Source organism: Acomys minous (genome assembly GCF_964271855.1).
Source record: "Acomys minous genome assembly, chromosome: 8".
In the NCBI taxonomy this organism is placed as follows: Eukaryota; Metazoa; Chordata; class Mammalia; order Rodentia; family Muridae; genus Acomys; species Acomys minous.
Genome location: NC_140489.1, coordinates 112760270 through 112783101, shown reverse-complemented (window position 1 = coordinate 112783101; position 22832 = coordinate 112760270). Strand labels below are relative to the sequence as shown.

The 22832-nt window shown below is 44.3% G+C and overlaps 1 protein-coding gene across 5 annotated transcripts in view; it reads left to right on the top strand.

The window, feature by feature from the left end:
* The first annotated feature begins 995 nt into the window (after positions 1 to 995).
* The window catches only part of CDKL4 (cyclin dependent kinase like 4), a 44116-nt gene continuing 22279 nt past the window's right edge, over positions 996 to 22832 (top strand). The window contains exons 1-5 of one of the 5 annotated variants that reach the window (XM_084791734.1): positions 996 to 1186; positions 9733 to 9947; positions 13076 to 13197; positions 19615 to 19687; positions 22573 to 22663. In XM_084791734.1, coding sequence (XP_084647860.1) covers positions 9780 to 9947; positions 13076 to 13197; positions 19615 to 19687; positions 22573 to 22663 — 454 coding nt within the window. In that variant the 5' untranslated portion in view covers positions 996 to 1186; positions 9733 to 9779. Of the gene's footprint in view, positions 1187 to 1245; positions 1403 to 9732; positions 9948 to 13075; positions 13198 to 19614; positions 19688 to 22572; positions 22664 to 22832 lie in introns of those variants that run through there. The other 4 variants (XM_084791735.1, XM_084791733.1, XM_084791732.1 and 1 more) reach the window with 4 other exon arrangements.

The following is a 22832-nucleotide window of genomic DNA, read 5'->3' as shown; positions in this document are numbered from 1 at the left end:
GGGCTGGCAGGGGACTTGCAGAAATAATGCATGCTCAAGGAGCAGGAAATGCAGCGGGGCGTGGGGTCTATGGACAAAGAACCAGGCACAGACAGTGCTGGGGAGCAGGAGTGGGTCCCTGCGTGAGGAGTCTGTAGATAAGCAGCATGACGAAATCGGGAGTGGGCGCCCCTGTCATTCCCAGTGCTCAGGCGGTAGAGACAGGAGACTTGAGTTCCGTGTCATCCTGGGATGCGCAGCGAGTTCCAGGCCAGAAAGATGGAGAGGGGCAAGTGAGCCATGATACTCTTTAATCCCAGCACTGGGGAGGCAAAGGCAGGCGGATCCCTGAGTTTGGGGCTAGCTTTTTGTACATAGCAAGTTCGAGGACAACTGGGCCTGCATAGAGAGACCCTGTCTCAAAAAAAAACAAAAAACAAGCAAACACAGGTAGCAGGCTGCGGCGATGGATGAAGGGCTTTCCATTAAAGTGAAAAGACGTGAGTTTGAATCTCTAGAGCCCACGCAATCCCAATACTCTTGGGGCAAGATGGAGAGACAGTCTCCCAAATTTCACAGGCCAGCTACCGCGCCCTACACAAAAGGGAACAAAGGCAGGCCCTGAGAAGCACAGGACACAAGCACACACGCGCGCGCACACGTTCGGTAATAGAAAGGCCACTTTTGCACATGAAGTGACTTGGTACACCTAATGAGAAATGGCTTTTTTCTAGCGTAAGGACAGAAGTCACACAGAAGTGGGTTCCGATGAATTTAGTGGAATTGTGTTCTGGTCTTGAAAGAGCGAGATAAATGTGCTCCGTGGTTTAATTTTGTTTAAAATGTGATCCCTCAGCATATTCGTGAGGAAATGGGGAGGTGAGGCAGAAGACAGAAGGACACCTGGTGTTTTGTGTGTGTGCGCGTGTGTGTGTGCGCGTGTGTGCGTGTGTGTGTGTGTGTGTGTGTGTGTGTGTGTGTGTGTGGCGCGTTTGGTGTATTCTGTGGGTAATGACTGAACTTCTCTTTCCTGAGGTTAAAACATTTGTCTCCATGCCACATTCAATGGTGTCTGCCTCGCTTTTTTCTCCCCTGGGCGGCAAACCAATCCTCCTCTAAACCCACCCCGGACTCTGGAGCAGCGTCGCTGAGTTACGAAAAAGGTGTTAATGAGCTACGGCTGACTCCAAACAGCACAAGGAATAAGGTAAGCGCTAAAGGTAAAGGGACTGCCCTGAGTGCTGCCTCGCCAGGGAATGAACCCACCGGAGTTCAGGGCGGAAACCTTTGTCCGGAAGCTGCGCGGCCTGCGCGTCCCGGTTGCCCTGGCGACGCGGCTGTGGCTTAGTCCCTCCGGAGTTCTGCGGCGGCTGTGGGGATGGGGCTCCAGAAGGCTGCACACTGCGTCGCCTAAGGCTGTGCTGTAAGTGCGGGTTGCCTAGCCGGGGCTGTCGGAGACAGTGGGATCTGCGGGGCTTCGGAGGACCGGAGGGGGCGCACCCACGGGAGAACCGGCCACCCGTGACCTCATGGGCCGTGGGGGCGCAAGGGAGGGAGGGACAGGGATGCACCTGTGCATCTAGGGCCCGCGTGTGGCCTGGACGCAGGGAGAAGTCAGTAAGCGAAGGCTCAGAGGCTTGGAAATAAAGTGAGTTTTTTTGCCAAACTTCCAGGTCTTTTGTGTGCACGCCTGAAGCGTGGGACCAGTAAAATGAGTTGTGTAGATTGTGTAAATGACTTGGGCTAGTTCCGGGAATTGTAACAAGCTCTGTGTAACACCTTTGTACGCAGGTGTGCGCCTTTAAATTGTGGTGCCGCAGTAAGACAGATAGGAGTGATTGGTCTGTAGAATCCATGTTCCCAGTCAATTTTATTAAACATTAAATGCATGTTTGGTTTCGTTGGAAACAAGTGACTGTGAGTGGTGGGTAGCATTTCTGAGAAGTTTCCCTGGCCTTGAAACTACCCTTTCCCCTCGGCTTCCCTAAAGCCAGGTGCTGGTCGGGGTTGGATTTTAACAGTTTCTTAAAACCTCTTACACTAGGAAAATCACTTCTCCACCCTATTTTTCCTACTCCCCATTTTCTCCCCCTGTTATTTTGTTTGCCTGTGTATTCCTTGTGCTTCCTCAGGCCCTCGGGACAGTCATGAAAACTAACCTCCAAGTGCTTTCTTCCTTTGTACGTTATTTTGTAAATCTTTAACAGTAAAGAAATTCTGTAGCAACTTTCTAAGGAATTTAAAATCCAGTCTAGGACCATCTACCCCCCTCCCTTCTCTGTGTCTTTTTACAATCGCTCGTGACCCTGAGTCGGTTCCTGTCTTTGCCTTTGTACACACAGAACTCCAATTACTCAAGAGTCAAACACTTCTAAAAACACAGAAATTCTGAAGTTAAGATGAAGGTACCCCACTTCATGCAGAAGGAGACTGATAGCTCCGGGAAACATTTTCCACCAATAGCTATATCCATTTAATCTTGCCCAAATACTGTGCTAATAATAACCGATGGATACTTGTGACTTTTGCATTTAGAAAGAAAAAGATTAGAAAATAAAACTATAATAAGGCTGAAGAGAAGCCTACTGTGTGCTAGAAAATAAAGTCTGGCGTGATGAGTAATGCTTGGGGTGGGGGAGGGGCAGTATTAGAATCAGGTGTGTGGAGAAAAGAGCCTGTCTTGGGGAATTAGGACATTTGAGTTGAACTGTAAAAAATGAAGAGGGCTGAAATATGACCCTGCAGGGTCCGACAGTCCAGACGGAAATATAAGCAGAGGAGGCTGAAGGTATTTGGGACTCTGAGAGACAAAGCAGGAAAGGTAAATCAGGACCAGGTAGAAGTTTGAAGTTTATTCTACAGGCTTTAGAGGCCATATGTACTTTTTTTAAAAATGTACCAGGCATTGAGATGACACAGTGTTTGCTGTTCTTCCAAAGGACTCAAGTTTGGTTCCCAGCACCCGCACTGAGTGACTCACAACTAGCTATAGTTATGTTCTGTCTCTCTGCTCTGGCCTCTGTGGACACACACACACACACACACACACACACACACACACACACACCATGCACACATAAAAATAAACTTCTTTAAAGATGTGTTATTGCTGTGTGAGCATGCCACAATGCACATGCGGGGGTCAGGGGACAGCTCTGTGGAGGTGCTGCTTCTGCCGTACAGGGACTCCAAGGACCCAAGCCAGTTCCCTGGGCTGGCACGGCTAGTGCTCGTACAAAGCTATTGAGCTTTCCTCCTCCTCCTCCTCCTCCTCCTCCTCCTCATCATCATCATCATCATCATCATCATCATCATCCTTTTTATAACCACAGTGCAGTTTACCAAAGTCAAGATTTTAAAACCAAATCTACATATGGTGTTTAGAGTTTTCCAACTACAAGAGAGTGATGCTCTTTGCAGACCTGTCCCCTGCTGCAGAAGGGAACTGGGGATCACACTGTGTGTCCTTTTCAGTCTCTGTGAATCCGGAGCTTTGACCTCTGTCTTCCCTGACCTTGGCATTTTCTGACGAGTGCAGGCCAGCTGTCTGTAGGAGCCGTTCCATTGTGACTGTGCCTGCTGAAAAGTAACACAAAGGACATGCTGTATCCATCTCGGTATTTTGTATTTGCTAGGAATTTTACGTAAATAGAATTCTACAGATATGTGTGGCTGGGTGTGTACCTGGCTACTTTAACCTAGCTATACATTCTTAGTTTTTGGTTTTCGCTCATTCTGTCTTGTTTTTCCTATTTGCATGTGTTTTGTTTGTTGTATTTTGGGGACGGGGTCAGTATTTTGAAGCAGGGTCTTGCCATGTAACCCAGGCTAGTCCCCCCTCAGTGCTTCAGTAAAGTTGAGCCTCACTTTGCCCTCTGATGTCACTGTCTCATGGGGCCCATTTATTATTTCCTTCCATATGGATATTCAATTGTCATGACATCATTTGTTGAAGACCCTTCTGTCCTCCTTGAGGCACTTTGGCACCATTATCAAAAGACAATTAGCAAGTGCTGAGACTTGAAATTGCTGCGACTCTCCCAAACTCATGTTGAAATGTAATTACCGTTGGCTGTGTGGGGAGATGGGGCCTTCAAGAGGTAATTAGGCCATAAGGCCTCATGGGTAGGACGAGTGCAGTTAATAAATGCATGAGTTCAGCCCTCCTTAGCTCTTAGCTCCCCATCCCCTTTATGTATTTGACAGAGCAAGAAAAAGCCAGTGTCTTGATATTGGACTTTCAGACTCCAGAATTATAATTTTCTTTATAAATTGTCCAGTCTCAGGCATTATTATAGTATCACAAGATAGACAATAAACTTAAAAGGTTAATTCTTGACTCACTATTATGTTCCATCCTTATGTCAACATCTCAGTTGATTTATTACAACTTCAAAAATAACTTCGAATATAACTACGAAAATAAATCATGACTTTGGTCAACTTTGACTTAGGTGACATAAAAATGTCCCATTTGTATTTTACAGTGTTAATTTGGCAGTTTAGGTTCCTGAGCATTGTTATATAAATTTTAAATTTATTTGCTCAACTTCTATTTTTTAAAAAAGTCTATTGGCAGCCAGGAATTGTAGCTGATGCTTGTGATCACTAATTAGGCAGCTGAGGCAGGAGGATTGCCACAGTTTGAGGCCATTCTGGGCTACAGAGAAAGACTTATCTCACAAACCAAAACTAAAGCAAAAGAGAAAGTTTTTCATAAGAGTTCACATCTTGTTTAGTTTTCCATCGATGAATTTAACATTTTTCTCCCTTTTTGATTTTCTTTACATTTCTTCTGTAAGGTTTCATATTTTTTAGTGTGTACATCTTTTTTTGTTTTGTTTTATTTTTTCAAGACAGATTTCTCTCTGTATAGCCTTGGCTGTCCTGGACTCACTTTGTAGACCAGGCTGGTCTAGAACTCACAGAGATCTGCCTGCCTCTACCTCCCGAGTGCTGGGATTACAGGTATGTGCCACCACTCCTGGCTGTGTGTGTGTAAGCCTTGAATATCACTTGTTAAATTTACTTCTAAGTATTTTTAAAGCACTAGGAATAAAATTGTTTTCCTCATTATATTTCCAAGTTGTTGCCAATACAGAAACTCAACTGATCTTTGCATACTGACCTTGCATCCACTGCGTTGCCAACTTGCTCACTAGTTCTAATAAAATTTCTGTCCGTTTGTTAGCATCTTCTACATACAATTATGACAACAATTTTGCTTTTAATTTCCAATCTATGCACCTTTAATGTCTTTGGCTGTGTTATTGTACTGGCAAGAACTTCTAATAAATCATTAAAAAGAAATAATAAAGCTGAGGTGGAGGCATGCACACACCTTTAATCCCAGCACTAGGGTGGCAGAGGCAGGGGGATCTCTTGGGTTCTAGGGATGCATAATGAGATTTTGGAAGGGATGGGGAAGGACAAAACTATCTATTCTGGTTCTAGGAAGAAGCCTTTAATGTTCCACTGCTAAGCAAAGCATTGACTGTGTGGGCTTTACACACACACCCTTGAAGTTCCTTCCCTTCTATTAGTCTGTTAAGATATTTTTCATGAATGACTACTGAGTTTCTTAAATGCTTTTTCTATATCTGCTGAGATAAACATGTGAGTTTTGACTTTTATTCTATTTGTATCACTGGTTTTGGTTTTTGGTTTTGTTTTGTTTTTTAACACAATTGATTTTCAGATATTAAACAAACCTTGCATTTCTGAGGTAAATTCCGTGTGCCCACGTCATATAATCCTTTTCATTTGTGTCTATAATTGGTTTGGTAGTTATTTTGTTGTGTGTTCTCATGTGCATAGTGATTTTTTTTGTCTGATTTTATTTTAACCAGGATGATATTGGCCCTCTGGAAAAATTTCCTTCTCTTTAGGAATATTTAGGAAAAGTTGTATTTGTACTGATTATCCTTTGAATATTTGGTGGAATTTATCTATGAGCCATCGATCTCATCCTAGGCTTTTCTGTGCAGGTAGATTTATAATGGCGAATTTGCTTTCTATATAGACAGATTTCTATTTCTCTTTGAGTATTTTTGTCTTTCTAGGTATTTGTTGAACTTGACTACTTTGGTCTCCAAAATATATATTTCTAATGTTCTCTTTATATTCTCCCCTCTCTCTCTCTCTCTCTCTCTCTCTCTCTCTCTCTCTCTCTCTCTGTGTGTGTGTGTGTGTGTGTGTGTGTGTGTGTGTGTGTGTGTGTCTTTCTCTTCCTAGTTTTTCAAGACAGGGTTTCTCTGTATAATCTTGGCTGTCCTGGACTCACTCTGTAGACCAGGCTGGCCTCGAACTCACAGAGATCTGCCTGCCTCTGCCTCCCAAGTGCTGGGACTAAAAGCCTGCGCCACCATACCCAGCTTGTTCTCTTTCATTTTTAAAAATGTCTGAAGGATAATTTTGTTTGTTTCTTAATCAGTCCCTCTCAAGGTTCATCAGTCTCGCAGATCTTTTCAGAGGGCCAGCCTTTGTTTGGGTCATTTCCATGTTGTTTTCTGATCAGCCATCAGACAGCTGGCTGGTTTCTGTGGCTTACAGCAGTGGGTCCAGGAGGACAGACTGAGTCTCATGTTTATCCTACCTGTATCTTTGCTATTTTTTTTTTTGTAATGTACTGAACTTTTTGAAAGTGGAAACCAATGTTCTTCACTATATCTAGAAAGTTTTGGCCATTATCTTATTTTAAAAATCCCACCTGTGCCCCACTTCTTCCCTTTTCCCATCACTTGTCAGCCTCCAATGGATGCCTGTCCCATCTCTCTTCTCTCCTCGCTCCAAAGAGTGTAGCTATCAGTGCACAGGAACTTGATGGTGAGTATGCCCCTGTGTTCCCAGCATTCTTCCAGACAAACTCTTACAAAGGGGGGTTCAAGAGACACCTCTTTCAGAGTTGGGCTTTGCTTGCTGAGTTGCTTTTGGAGTCCATGTGTTTCGTTGAAGCCATTGCGTGCAAGCGGTTTGTGTGCCCTGGTTGATTGATATAGCTCTGTGCGTTGTTTACAAAAAGACTACATTCTGCAGTGTCATTATCTGTTGAAGTTAGTTTTATAAAACAGTCCTTGTTTCCCTTGGCTTATGTCTTAACCCGGCTATCACGCAAATAATTGAGACGCTTTTCTAACACAAAGCTTCACAGCCTAACATAGAGCAGTTTAAGTCTGTTCTTAAAACCCCCGCCCTTCATGCTGTTGCCTTACTCCAGCAAACATCCAGAGAGACTTGCCCTTCTCGCCTTTCCTCAGAGCCAGCTCCTTCCTCCTAATCTTTCTCCTAACTCCTCCTACCCTGGGCTGGCAGGAAGTTCAGTCCTATTCTCTCCTCTGCTCATTGATTGGCTGGAAGCTGCTTTATTGACATATCAAGAGGACAATGGGGGAGCGGAGCTTACATATTTAGATTCTCAGAACAAAGCTTGCGAACACATGTGTTGGGTACAGAAATCAGCATTTAAGCTACACAGTAACCTTATGCCTACTATTATCCTTGGTCATCTCTCAGTTTTCCCTCTATGCATGTCTTAGGAAGTCATTTCGGTGTAATATGGAGTATGCTTGTGAGCCTCAGATATGAACAGAGGGTCAGAGGGCAGAGCAGGCATCACTGTAGAACATACATGTGTCAGGATGGCCCTGCCCAGTCGTGTAGAGATGCCCGGGCTGTGTATGTGGAGATCTAGCTAGGACCCCAGGTGGGAGAGCGGGGATCACTGAATCTAGAAACCAAGAAAGTAAACAGGAGTTAGATGCCGAACGCCCTTTGTGGAACCCCTGCCTCCTCTATCTAATGCCTTTGGAAATACCTCCCGCATTCCCTGTGGAAGGAAAGATCACACTGAAAAATTCTATAAAGCACTATCTTTTAAATTAATTAATTAGTTTATCTATCTATCTATCTATCTATCTATCTATCTATCTATCTGAGACTGATCTCAGTATGTAGTCCTGACTAGCCTGGACTTCCTATATAGATCAGACTGACCTGAAACTCAGAGGCCTCTACCTCTGTCTCTTTGTCTGTCTCTCTGCCTCTCTGCCTCTGCACTAGGGTTAAAAGCCGGAGCTTTATTTTATTACAATCAGTAGTTGGTGGATGTGTCAGAGATCTGATCAGTCGAGAAATCAGTCACTGTTGAAAAACCTGCTGGACAAAAGCAGGTGGCGCAGATAATTCAATCACTATATGGATTAGCTTACCTAGAGGGAACTGTGGAAACAGTGCATGGACTAAAACTGCGCAATTAAAAAGTCAGGTACCACGGTATACACCAGTAACGCCAGTGTTCAAGAGAGAAAGACAGAATTCCAAGTTCAACATCATCCTCAGCTACATAGTGAGTGTGAGGCCAGCCTAAGATACTGTATATATAAGGTTCTCCAAAACAAAAAGAAAGAAAACAGGTTTTCCCCAGTAGCTATAGTTTTTAAAAACTAGGTAAAATGATGTATATATAAAGGTTTGTACTGATAGCCTTCTAAAGCTAATTTGTACTTTCTCCTCTTTCCAGGCAAATGTATGCAAGCCACCTTTAAGTTAATGATACCCCTGTAAAAGATACAGTGTATACAATAAAGTTCCCAGGACAGCCAAGGCTACACAGAGAAACCCTGTCTCGAAAAACCAAAACAAACAAACAAAAAGATGTGACCTCCTTGTTGATGTATTACTGTACTTATTTTCTTAACGAGAGTCTAAGAATTGGTCCCCCCAATGCAAGTAAAAGCTAAGAACAAGAAATGATGCCTTGCCAGGTGTGTTGTAGTACATCTTTAATCCCAGCACTCAGGGTCTCTGTGAGTTTGAGGCCAGCCTGGTCTACTAAGTAAATTCCAGGGTTACACAGAAAAGCTCTATCTAAACAATAAGATAAATAAAATAAGATTAAAAAAAACCAAACAAACAAAAACAAAAGAAAACAGGGGGAAAAAAGAAAGAAAAAGAAAAAAGATAATGGTGTCTTGACCCGCAGGGAGGATCAGGTTATAAAGGCATTTGCCAGGCAAGTTTTGCAACCTGGATTACGATCTCAGGCCCACGTGGCAGGAGAGGACTGGCATCACAAGTTGTCCTCTGACCGTCACACTCTCGCTGTCAGATCCATATGACATATCCTGCTTCCTATACACATCTCATAATCATATCAAACACACGTTCACATTTATATCATATACACACAATGATGATGATAAATGTAGTCTAAACATTTCAAGGAAATGGTTGGTATCCTGAGAGAAGCGGCATTGTCCAGAGACCGTGGTTTTCTCTCTTCTGTCCACCAGGTGGCGCTGTAGAGTTTTGTACTGTTGTGTTGCACAGTTCTTCCCCTTTGCTGCGGGGGTTCCGGTGAGTTAGGAAGGCAAACACCGTATTCCAGACTATCAAAATCCTTCCCTTCGGCTACGTTTTACAGCCTTGTATTTTAATCATTTGCTCCAGGAAAATTAAAGCAATATATTGGGTAAAGGCCGTTCCTCCGTGTTGTTTTCACTGACCTGTGGTCAACACAAAGCCACCATCAGAAGTGAGTCCCGCAGGCCTTGAAATATCTAGAACAGAGAGAGCTAGGCTAACTAAGTACCACTTTGGTGCTCACTTCTACTGTACATAGAAAGCAAAGATTAAAGGGGGGAAATAAACCATTGGCAACCCAGGCAAACTGTTAGAACAAACTGTGAGGACACTGTGCTGTGTAGCTTGAGTAATAAGTATTTTTTGTTTGTTTGTTTGTTTTTTCTTTTCCAGGGGCAATGCTGCAATCAAGTACGCTACCTTAGGCCGCTTTAACCGAAATGGAAAAGTATGAAAAACTAGCTAAGATTGGAGAAGGGTCTTACGGAGTTGTGTTCAAATGCAGAAACAAGTCCTCTGGGCAAGTAGTAGCTATCAAAAAGTTCATGGAATCCGAGGACGACCCTGTTGTTAAGAAAATAGCACTGCGAGAAATACGTATGCTGAAGGTAGGTCACGCCCTGCGGGCGGGCGGACATCTGCACTCCGAAGGAAGGCATGGGGTGAAACGGCCATACTAAAATGGCCGAGACTCTTCAAAAGTCAGATTTCTTTTCCATGGGACTTAAATCCCTGGGGATCAGCAACTTTGGGAAACTGAGTGGGACTTTGGCCTCTTAGATTTTATCTGCGTGTGTGAGCATAGCGGGTAGGTGGAAGTACTTGGCACTTTGTACACCGCATCCATGATTGGGAAACATCCCTGCTGTCCCAAGTGTCCTGACCCTACTGTTTACCAACCGCCCTCCTGCCTGGCCGTCTTCTGGACGTTGCCCTTACACACACTTTGCCAACCAATCAACAAAACTACAAGGGCACTTCCCGGCAGAGAGAGCCTCCCAGTGCCCCCAGCGCCCCTGCAGGTATCACCGTGGATTCGCCCCGCCCCTAAGTATCACCCAGCCATGTACCCAGTTGCCACTGTTTTTACTTTGATGGAACTCGGTGTGGAAGTTTCACATGTTCTCAGTGGAAATGTTTTCCTAGCCTAAAACTCCTTCCACTGTTTAGCGCTGTAAAGCCTGGCATGCACTTCTCCAGTGTGACCATCCATGGGAACCCCTAGGGACCTACTGAAATGCAGAGTTTGGAGGGATTTAGGATGGGCCCCGAAGTGCCTCATTTCTAACAAGCTCCCAGAGGTAGAGACATCACCAGTTAGGGTTTGACCCTGGGGTTTGAAGAACACACAGCCAACATTCATTTTCTAAGTATCTTCTGTTATTTTTAATGGAATTTCAGCTTATAAAGGTAAAGGATAGTTATATTATTTCTCCTTTTCAAATATCATATGCAGAAGTTTTCCCCAGTTCATTTAAAATATAATTTGATTAAAAAAAAAAAAAAAGTTCGCTCTTACCACTTGGCCAGCAGAGGGCTCTAGGGAACCAGCCTGCTTGGGCACTCAGAGTCGAAGATCAAAAAATTTAAAAATGCTCTTAACCTCTTCCTCGCCCTCCCTGGTCTTCAGATAAGCCTAATGCTTAGGGTTTTGCCTGTTTGTTTAACTTCTGAGTTAAAACAGCTCCAATCTGAGGGTGAGCCCTAAGGTGCAAAGTAGCCAAGCTTCCGTGAGGTGTCTGGTGACGAGTCAGAACACGCTGTATGTCCTGCCCCTTGCTGTTGCTCCATCCCTGTTCATATTCCTCACACTCTCCTCCTATTTACCTTCGATCAGCCTCCTCCTCCTCCTCACACTGCCTGTTTCACTTCAGGCGACCACAGTGCAGGCTAGGTCAACATCATCCGCTAAGTAGCTGTGAGTCGCAGGCCTGCCCACAGTTTGGCCAGGTTCAACTTGGCCACAGCGTCTGTGAACCCCTTGTCCGCCTGGCAGGAAAGCAGCCTGGCTTCCAAAGCGTGGTTTCGCTAGAGCACAAAGCAGCTGACTCTCTTGTGAAACCACCCCTGCCACCCTTTGACCTTCGACTCTTTCAGCCACTGGGTATATAGAGTGCAGGCTGATTTGGGGCTCTGGACACATTTCCCATATAGAATAGATTCTCCTTTCCCCAGCAGTTGTCAGGTGATTTTGTTGTTGTTTTACACATAGGTGTGTGTGTGTGTGTGTGTGTGTGTGTGTGTGTGTGTGTGTGTGTGTGCAAGTGCCTACTTAGGCCAAAAGAGAGTATGAAACGCCCTCAGGCTGCAGTTTTGTGTTTGTTCTAAGACTCTCTACTGGCTACTGAGCCTGCGAGATACTTACTGAACTGCTACAAAATACAAAACACTCGTGTGTGTATGTGTGTGTGTGTGTGTGTGTTGGAAATTTGATTTGTCTACTACATATACAACAAGGGAAAGGGGTTACAAGTAGGTGAGGTCATATGTCCTGGTTTTCCCAGGGACCTCCTGGCTTATGGTTTTTGCCCTGGTTCCCTGTGAGGTCACACCCCACCACTCTCGGCGTGCCCTGGTATCTACACTGGCCTGTTTGGTCTCCCTCAGCACACACAGGCAGAGCAGCCACGTATGGTAGTTTGCCCACAATTGTACTGGTTTTACCTGTTGTATGGCCATCTATACTAAGAGTTTTATAGGCCCTCTAGGGATAGAATGACTTCATCTTAAAATATTGAACAAGGGGTACTGAATAAGGTACGTAGATGTATAGTCTTTTGCATAATGACTCTTCATTTGTGTTATGAATGGTAGGTTCCTAGTTTTCATACGCTGCATAGTGGTTTCACATTAGCGCACTGTTCCCACTTTGCTATTACCAGAGGGAGTTTCACAGTTTAGCTACTATCATTACTTACTTGTTACAAATATTAAATTTATTCCACCTTGAAGTTTCTGTAGCCTGTAAGAGCACTTTATCATAAGAAACACCGTAGCAAGATGCTGCCCTAGAGGCTGGAGAAGTTGCTCAGCCAGTAAATGCTTGTTGCACAACCATGAGGACCCGGGTTCAGATCCCCAGCGCCCGTGTGAAATACTGCGCTCAAGGGCATGTGCCTATAAGCCCATTTCTGGGAAGGCGGAGACAGGAAGAGACCTAGGGCTTGCCGGACAGCCAGCCTAGCTGAGCTGGTAAGTGCCGCATCTCAGTGAGAGAGCCTGTCTCAAAAAGTAAAGGGAGGCGGGAGACAAGATGGCGCAGCAGGTAAAGACGCTTGCAGCCAACTCTGACAACCTGAGTCTAATCCCTGGGAGTTAAGTGATAGAAGGAGACAATCGGTCCCCACAGGTTGTCATCTGACCTCCACACATGTGACATTGCGTGTGTGTGTGTGTGTGTGTGTGTGTGTGTGTGTGTGTGCGTGTGTGTGTGCCCATGCACTCAGACACACATGTAATAATTAATTAGTAGTAAAAATGTTACAGGGGGGAGAATTTAGGAGAATACCTGATGTCAACCTCTATCCTCCATATGCACACGCATGCGCACACACACACACATGCACCCTACACATCCACACATACACCAACAACACACACAATAAAAGAAAAACAAAGCTTCTGCCCAGGAGATGGAGTGATACAAGGGGCCTTGTTCTCTCAGCATCGCAGCAGATCTGGGGAGAGCTATGAGGGAAAACACACCACTAAGCTGTGCACTTCGACTCTTTTGCAGCAGTTGAAACACCCAAACCTTGTGAACCTCATCGAGGTGTTCCGAAGGAAGAGGAGGATGCACTTAGTGTTTGAGTACTGCGATCACACACTGTTACATGAGCTGGAGAGAAACCCTAATGGGTAAGTGACCTAGGAACTTGGGTTCTGTGGCCAGTTCTCTTTTGTCCTATGGGCAGCCCCATATAGAGAATCACGGCCCCAGTTCCCCACACACCCACACCCCACACCCCATCAATCCCCATATACTGGGCCAGCACCCTCCAGCTTCAGGCAAGGATGTGCTCCAAGGGTGAGCAAATGGCCGTGAGTATAAATCCCAGGGTAGCTTGAGGGGAAAGCATACACAGGACCATCCGACCCCAAGGAGCAGCCACAGCTCAGTCTGAGGAAACCTAATCGTATAACTTACCAGGGAGTCAGAGCTTAAATAAAAGCACTATTGGGGCCGGAGAGCACCCTCCTGCTGCTCTTGCTGAGGACCCAGGTTCAATTCCCAGCACATGGCGGCTCACAACCATCTGAAACTCCAGTTCCAGGGGATTTGATGCCCTTTTCTATCCCTGCAGATGTTGCACATACATACATGTGGGTAAACACTCAAACACAGAAAATAAAATATCTTTAAAAAAGAAAAAGAGACAACCACAAACCTGACTGAGATTATTAAAGGGTTTTATTTAAATAGGCGTGTGTTTTTAGATAGAAAAGCTATAAAGTATAAACATGTTGTCTCATCAATTTTTGTAGCACAAATTTTTAATTAGAATGCCAATAGGATATTTTTTTCAAACTTGAAAAGGTTAGAGCTGTTGTTTTAAGCAAAAGCCCAAATGTTCACTTTTACCACTAAAGAGTAAAGAGGCAGATGCTGGGGTGAAAACCTGCTACCTCAGAAAAACAGAGAAAGCACCCAGCTGACCTTCCTACTCAGCCACATCTCAAAAGGAAAAAACCCCATCCTTCTCAGTGTTGTCTTAAAAACCCTTCAAGATGAATGTCCCTCCTTTCTACTTCCTGTGCATTGCTCCATCTGTCCTCCAGACTTCCTCTCACACACTTGTTTTTTTCCTATGTTTGCTCAATGTCAACTGGTTGGTTATTCTACCTCTCGACCTATGGTTGACTTTATTTAATCCCGTTTACATAAAGCTCTTAGATTAAAGGTGTGTGCTAGGGCTGAGCCACACCACAACCACCTACTTACAATAAACAGGAAGTTATTGGAATAAAGGTGTGTGCTAGGGCTAAGCACACCACAACTATAAAACAGGTATTTCCAGTACACAATCTCAGGGCTCACAATGTGATTAAATATCTTGCAACATAAAACCAAGAAAGTTTAAAAAAAAAATAAAGTGGAGAGGGGTGTGCAGGGGAATGGTCAACAATGTTTAAATCACAGAAATTTTGGAGATTTCTTTAAAAACAAAAACAAAAACCCATGAATAAAACTGAAAAAGAATTTGAATAAGCTATTACCACAATTAGTAATTTTTAAAAGTGGATAAGATGGGTGTTGTAATATACTAGAGAGGCTGAGACAGGCGGGTTACAAGTTCAAGGTTAACCTGAGCCATTTAGTCAACCCCCTGCCTCAAATGTTTTCAAAAGGATGGGATGTGCAAGGCACAGGGGCTCGATTTGAAGCTCACCCCCAAACAAAGCAAGTGTGCAGGCCTCCTCTACCCAGAAAGAATGTTACTATGTGGATCGTTTGACAATGTGTATGAACAGTTTAAAGCTGTTCTCATACTCTGACCACAAAATTTCATTTGGAGAAATGTGTGTCAGGGAAATATTCAGATAAGGGCAAAAATACACATACAAATATCCAAAAATCATTATTTAAAACAGAAAATATTGGGGCTGACCTGATTTTCCAATAGTAAAGAATTGGTGGGCTAAGACATGACTCTCTCTTGACAAGTCCGTGCCCACGTTTAGGTTTATCTTCTCTTTCTCCTAACCCCATGTAAAGTTAGGAGTGGGTGTACACACCTGTAATCTCAGTACTGGGACAGTTGAGTCAGAGGGATCCCTGGAACTGGCCAGCTACTCGGGCCAAGTCAGTGAGCTAGCTCCAGGCTTAGTGAGAGACCCTGCCTCAAAAATAAATAGCGTTGGAGAGATGACTCTGTTGTTTAGAACATGTACAGCTCATCCAGGGGACCTGAGTTTGATTCCCAGCACACATGCCAGGAGGCTCATAACAGCCTGTAGCTCCAGTTCCGGGGAATCAGACACCTCTAGCCTCCATGGGGACACACACTTGAGTGCACACACACACACACATACACACACACACACACACACACACGGACATGCACACGTGAAAATTAAATAATGACTTATTTTATTGAAATTTAAAAATAAAATAAATCATTAAAAAATAATAATTAGGTGTATAGAAGACCCCAAGAAACCAACCTCTGGCCTTCAACACATGCATACATATGTACACATATGAGGGCACATACACAAATGCCTACAGATGCATCTCTCTTACACACACACACACACACACACACACACACGAACTGTAAGGTCAGCATCATCTTCAGGTGACCAAGGCTGCAGTTTCTGAGCTGCATAGCTCAACTCACCTGGACGTGAGTCTTGACATCTCAGTCTTGAGCTTTAAGCTTCTCAGCATTCCTTTCAATATTTGTCCTTACACTCAACTGAAGCATAACATTTAAACACCAACTATTGATTTCTTTCCACTGAGGGTTTTATTTCACTCCGTAATGCTTTGAAAACTGCTGCCTGTGGCAGAATGGCATTGGAGTGCTCTCGCTGTCTGGCCCTGGCACTGCCAGTTGGCATTCTCCATGGTTCCATCTCCTCTGCAAGGTCAATGTGACTCATGCCTAGTGTGTGGTGTTCTTCCAGCAGTGGACTCTGCCTCCTTAGAGTCTGAGCTAACTGGGCATAGCCATGGCCTTCCAGCAAGAGGTCTTTAAAGATGCTGTTTGACAACCGGTGGCCCTACTGAATTAGCTCTGCTTGGCTTCTCATTAACAATGTTAGCAGTCAGGGTTCTGAGACAGGTTTCTGAACTATCATGCCTGCCTTGTCTCCCAGTTCCCCTCACCTGGAGTCTCTGGATGCCTACCCAGTGTCCTCTGTCTGTTAGCAGTCACTAGTGCCTGTGCCTGTCCCTCCCTGAGGGCTGAAGCCACTCTCGCCCTCCTCTGCATTGCCTGGGTTGCTAGATCAGCTTTCTGATTCATTCCCCATACTCACTTTATTTCCTAGAACCCTCTCTGCACCATATTGCTTCTTGCTTGGTTCCTTTCCGTGGCTGTGAACTTAGAGCAGAGTCCAGGTTCTGCAGGACTCTACAGCTTCTGGCTGCTGCCTTACGTCCCCCCACCCAGACACACTTCAGAGTCTTTCTCACCCTAGAGCATCTTCTGTTGTGATTGATATCAGGCTCTAGCGGGCTTTTCTACCCCAGCTAGTTCCCAAATGATTGAGACAGAGACTTCTTGGATTTATAAAAGCTTTAAGGCCAGCCCTTCCCTCCTGCTTCTCCTCCTCTGATGCCTCCTCTCATGGTCTCCATCTGACCCCAAGCCTGAGAACCTAAGCAACACCTACATCCCTTCTGCCCAGCTGTAGGCTGTCAGCTACGTTATTTAACCAATCAGAGAATATTGGCGAGCAAAGTTTTATACAGCGTCACTTGGTGTACGTGAGAATGCACTCGTCTAGGCGGCAACCAGATCTTGGGGGCCCAGTAATTAGCACTAGTATATATAGCATCAGACCAACCCCACACACACACAGTCTTCCACTCTGGGACCTCTGGTCACTGTGCTTGGGTCGCGGTCATCATCCCTACTGGCTTCATCTGACCTCTGACCTTCATCTCTTGAATACAAGTGGAGGTTAAGCCCAAGCACTTGGGTAGTGGCTTTCTCGGCGAATTTGGGGGTGTTATTCCACTTTCACATAGGAGAAAGTAGAAGCCTCCATAACTCTCCAGGGTTATAAAAGTAGGAAGTAGCATAGTGGGATTTGAGTTTGAGCAGCCTGCCTCTTTGTGGGCCAGGATGGCTGTGGTCACCTTTCCACTTCATAAAAAAGAAAAGCTAGGGAAAAGTAGACATGGATAAAACTTATAACAAAATGAAGTACAGGAGACAAATACATATTTCACATGGGAAAGGACTTACATTGAGAATGAAGTCTCTCACAATATTTGCAATTATGACTGTAGTCAAAGGTTGCCACCAAATACCTGACTGTCAAGGACAATGCTGCTATAATCGTGACCTAAGAAAAGGAACTGCTCTGAGGAAACTCACCCCTACACTCGTTGTTCTGTATAGAGCAGCCTCCACGGGGTAGTGCCTATGCGTAGGGCCATAACTGATGACCTGCGTTCAAGCCAGGGGTCCACATGGCAGAAGGAGAGCTCACTCATTCAACTTGTCTGCATGCATGCTCACATGTGTACACACGTGCGCCCAAAAGAAGTAGATTAGAAGATAATTTAAGTTTTCAATATAAAAAGTAAACCTTTGTTTCTCTGGTTTTCAAAAATATGAAAATGTCAGTCCCGTGTGCATCAGCAGAGTTGCAAAGATGAGCGACACACCAAGAAGAGCTCTGCGGTGTCCACGGCAGAGCAGTACACACTGAGCAGGGGGCTGCTAAGAGGACAGAGACCAGTGCTCGCAACCTGCTTTAATACAGTGGCAGCAGCAACAACAAGACAAACCACAAGGGGGATCTGGTGGAAAGAAGTGGAAAGGAAGTGAGGCTAAAGCAGAGACATATAATCTAAGTGACTTTATGTGTGGGTATACATATACACACACACACATATTGTGTAAGAAAAATAAATTATAAAAAAGAAAAGCACAAAAAATAAAAAAATTAAAATTAAATTTAAAAAAGCCAAAAGGCAAAAGCACCTGCAAATGAGAAGAAAAAGAGGAGGAAGAGGAGCAGCAGGAGAGGCAGAGGGAGGAAGAGGGGAGAAGAGGAGGAGGAGGAGGAGGAGGGGGAGGAGGGGAGGAGAGGGACGAGGAAGGGAGGAAGAGGGGGAGGAGGGTAGGGAGGAGGGGGGAGGAGAAAGAGAAACAGACAAATCCAAAATGGAGAGTGGGGACTGGGGAAAGGACTCAATAGTTACGCACTTGACGTACATGCCTGTGGACCAGAGTTTGGATCTCTAGAAACCCATGTACGTATCACAACCTACCTGTAAGTCCAGCATCAGAAGGCAGAGGTGGAGGTTAGCCATATCAGAGAAATCTTGGTTTCATTAAGAGACTGCCTCAAGGTAAAACAATCAAAGAGGATTCCCGATCTCAACCTTGAACTACCTTATGCCCATGCACACTTGTACACACACACATACACACACCGAGAGACACACACCCATGCACATATAAAAACACATGTGCACACTCCATAAAATAATAAGGAAAAGAGAATAAAAAGACATGAAATGGAAATATACAAAGGAGGAAGTCTAGTGCCCAGTAATCACATGAACATTTAATTTGAGGCAGTCTCATGTAGCCGAGGCTAACCACTGTCTTGTTATTAACTTGTAATAAGCTTCAGCTTTGATCCTCCTGGCTCTGTCTCCTAAGTGCCAAGACTATACAAGTGTGTCCTTCCATACCTGGTTTTATTTAGTTCTTGGGCTCAAACCCAAGAATGACTCCAGGCATACTAGACAGGCTGTATTCCCAGAGCCATTATGTGAGGTTATTAATCACTAAAAATTAAGGAATGACAAAAAAAAATAATCAAAACGAGGTATCATTTTATCCACCAGTAGGAGAGCATAGCATTGGCAAAAACCAAGTGTTGGCACACGGATGAGGACACAGAGATGTGTCTGCACAGATGTTCGGTGGGCGTGTGATGGGTACAGCCTTCCTTAGGGTAGCTTGCTTGGCAGTATGTAAATGTGATGGCTCAGTAGGACAGTGACGTGAAAAGTGGAAAGGTACCCAGAGTTAAATGGAACGTGGTTGCTGTGACTTACAGAGATTGGGGCCTAAAGAAGAAGAACGTTCCCAGACAGAAGCTGCCCAGCTCCTCTGTTCCCCGGTGAAAATGAAAACCAGCAAGGACACTTGTCAATGCTCCCCATGCAGAAGGCTGGTTCTGCCAGGGACAGGAAGCTCAGAGCCTCTCGTTCTTATCTGACCTTTTATCTCCCTGGACTCCCCATTGGGTGTCGACCCCTCCCTGGTGCAAGCTGTGTGCCCTTCAGACAGTAATGTGGTGCCTACTTTACTGTTTCCCACCAAAAGGTTTAGAAAACTCTTCCAAGTTTACCATTTCCCTCCCGTTGAGGGGATGGCTCAGTGGTTCAGAGCACAAGCTGCTCTTCCAGAAGACCTGAATTCAGGTCCCAGCACCCACGTGAAGGATGCCAGGCCTCTATATGGTGCATAAACATACAAGTAGGCACAACAAGCATGTAAATAATTCGGGACCCACCCACCCCCAGGAGCTTTCATTTCTGTTTTTGTTTTTTGTTTGTTTTTTTTTTCCTCTCTGCAGAGTTCCTGATGGAGTTATCAAAAGTGTACTGTGGCAAACCCTTCAAGCCCTGAACTTCTGCCACAAACATAATGTAAGTAGAATGTGTTCGCACTAGGACGTTCTCTGTAATGACTCTGCTGATGGAGAGAAAGAACCAGAAGACTAAAACCAAAGCAAGTGACATGTGAGGGGAGGCAGCCTCGCTCATGGCTCTTCTCCTAGCTATGAGAATCAAGCTACCGATAGTTTTGCGAGTTCAAGTTTGTGTGGATTTAATGTTTCCTTCCACCACAGATTAAATTATTCCTAAAATTGTTTGCACTGGATTAAAGTAATATTTTATCTTTTCTATAGCCTGACCCATCATGGCACTCGGTTGGGTTTTATTCTTACTGTCGGGTTTTGGGGTTGGTTGTGGGGCACATGTGTGTGTTTTGTGTGTGGGGAGGGTTTTTTATGTTTTGGAGTACGCTCGTGGGTCCGCACATGGGTGTTGGGTTGCTTTGCGGGCACTGCGTGTGTGCATATTGGGTTGATTTGGGGGGCACATTTATGCACGCCTTGCATGTGCACTTGCGTACCTATGTTCGTGCATGAGCGCGCGTTTATGTCGGCTTAGTTTGAGGGCGCGCGCGTGCATGTGCGTGCATTCATTTGCATTGGTTTGAGGCATGCGCATACGCGAGTCTGGTGTGTGCGCGTGCGTGCGTGCGTGCGTGCATCATTTGCATTGGTTTGAGGCATGCGCATACGCGAGTGTGGTGTGTGCGCGTGCGTGCGTGCGTGCGTGCGTGCATTCATTTGCGTTGGTTTGAGGCATGCGCATATGCGAGTGTGGTGTGTGTGTGGGTGCGTTCACGTTAGGTTGGTTTGGGCGCATGTGCATATGTATGTGTGGTGTGTGCCTGAGTTCAAGTTGGGTTGGTTATGCGCATACATGCGTGTGGTGTGTGCGTGCGTTCATGGTGGATTGGTTTGGCGCATGCGCATATGTGCATGTGGTATGGTGTGTGTGTGCCGGGTTGGTTTAGGGTATGCACACGCATATAATATTCATGTACGGGAGTTTATACACGCAGCTGCAGTTGACTTTCTCTTTTGTGCTCAGTCGTTTTTCTCTCCCACTTCGGGCTAGTGGGAGCTCACTCCACTTGGCTTCTGGTGCTTTTGCTAGAATTGGAAATTTTATAAACTATCTCTAGACCTTCTGAGTGGGTGCGGAGAGTGCCAAGGCACCAACTCAGAGTACCATATGGGCAGTTCCAGTGCCAGCAGGATGTCTACACGGTAGTCTGGGATCGCTGGAAACAAAAATTCAAGATTGGGAACTAAATATCTATACTTATGGACACTCTCTTTAATTAAAAAAAAAAAAAAGCTACTGAAGTTTCCATTAAAAGAAAGTAAAGGCTTTCATTTCTTAGGAGGAATGAAAGAGGGGGAAGTTTTTCCCAAGATACATAATTCTGGATCTTTTGAAGAAAGGAACATACAGGTGTGAGAAAAGCATGTTTCGGAAGATTTCCTTTTCTTTTTTCTTTTTTCTTTTCTTTCTTTCTTTCTTTCTTTTCTTTTCTTTTCTTTTTTTTTTTTTTTTTTTGTTGTTGTTGTTGTTTTTTCGTTCAGAAGATTTTCATCCTGGGGAAAGGGGAGGTAAATTTGTCTAGAAATTCCATCTCACATCTCTCTCTCTCTCTCTCCCTCTCTCTCTCTCTCTCTTTCTTTCTCCTGGAAATTATCCATTTTTAACAGTAGCCATAGATTGTTAAGGAGAAGTTTGCAGTATTTTGAAGTCAGGGTAGAGGATACATTCTTCTACGTGGGGATGCCATGTCAATTGCACCAAGCTACAATAATTATTTAGTTACAATCAGGTTGTATGACTGAATAATCCATCCACCTACCTATCTGGTTATTCAATGGATATTTATTGCACATCTTTTTTTTTATAAGAGGTCCATATTATGCATCAAAGAGATAAAGAAGAGTCAGCCTCAGACATCATTGTTTCAGTAATGTGTACATGTAAAAAACAAAAACACTTGTGGTAAATGTTTTTTTAAAAACCATTTTTTTTTTTTTGAGACAGGGTTTCTCTGTACAGCCTTGGCTGTCCTGGGCTCCCTTTGTAGACTAGGCTGGCCTTGAACACATAGAGATCAGCCTGCCTTTGCCTCCTGGAGTGCTAGGATTAAAGGTGTGCGCTACCACGTCCAGCTTTAGAAACCATCCTAACAACGCTGGAGAGATGACTCCGCAATCAGGCATATGGGTTGCTCTTCCGGAGGACCCAAGTTCAATTCCCAGCACACACTTGCTGGCTTACAACCAAATATAGCCCCAGTTCTAGAAGATTCAGTTGCCTTTTTCTTGCCTCTTCAGGTACTAGGCATGCAATGTGGTATGCAGGGAAAATATCCATACACATTAAAAATGTTTTTAAAAACCTGTGCCTATTAGTGCGTCGGCTTTAGCTGAGCATTATGTCTCTGTGTGGGGAAAAACAACATGTTGATTCTATTCAACTTCACCTTTTCTAAGAATCTGAAAGCATAAGTTGTATCACAAAAACCAGAATTATGTATGTGTGTAACATAATACTTTTTGGTTTTGGTTTTTAAGAAAGGGGTTTTCTCTGTAGCCCTGGCTGTCCCAGAACTCACTCTGTAGATCAGGCTATCCTCAAACTCACAGAGATCCGCCTGCCGCTGCCTTCCTAATGCTGAGATTAAAGGCTTGTACCACCACTTCCCAGCTAGCAATCTTAGTTTTAATGTCTTTGATAATATACTGACATTTAAAGTTTTTCTTTTGATGAGATTCATACATGAAATGAATAATTTCAACATTTCTAGAAAAGTAAGGAGATATCTGTTTTTCAGTTGTAAGCTCTGATTCCACCATGTAGACTAATAGGTACTATTAGTTCTTTGTCATTTTGACAGCTCAGCTAATTAATCAAATATCACCTTACAGTGTACTCATCGGGATGTGAAACCTGAAAACATCCTAATAACCAAGCAAGGAATGATAAAGATTTGTGACTTTGGATTTGCGCGAATTCTAAGTAAGTACATTTCTTTTTTTTTTTTTTAACCTATTTCGTGTAATTCAGATGACTAGAAATTGATGTCATTTGTTTTCTTACTTAAACTAATTGATAGATGCTAAATGTCTTGTTATTCAAAGGGAGGGGGTGAATCTCATTTTAGCCTCTCAGCCAGTTGAAAATTCAG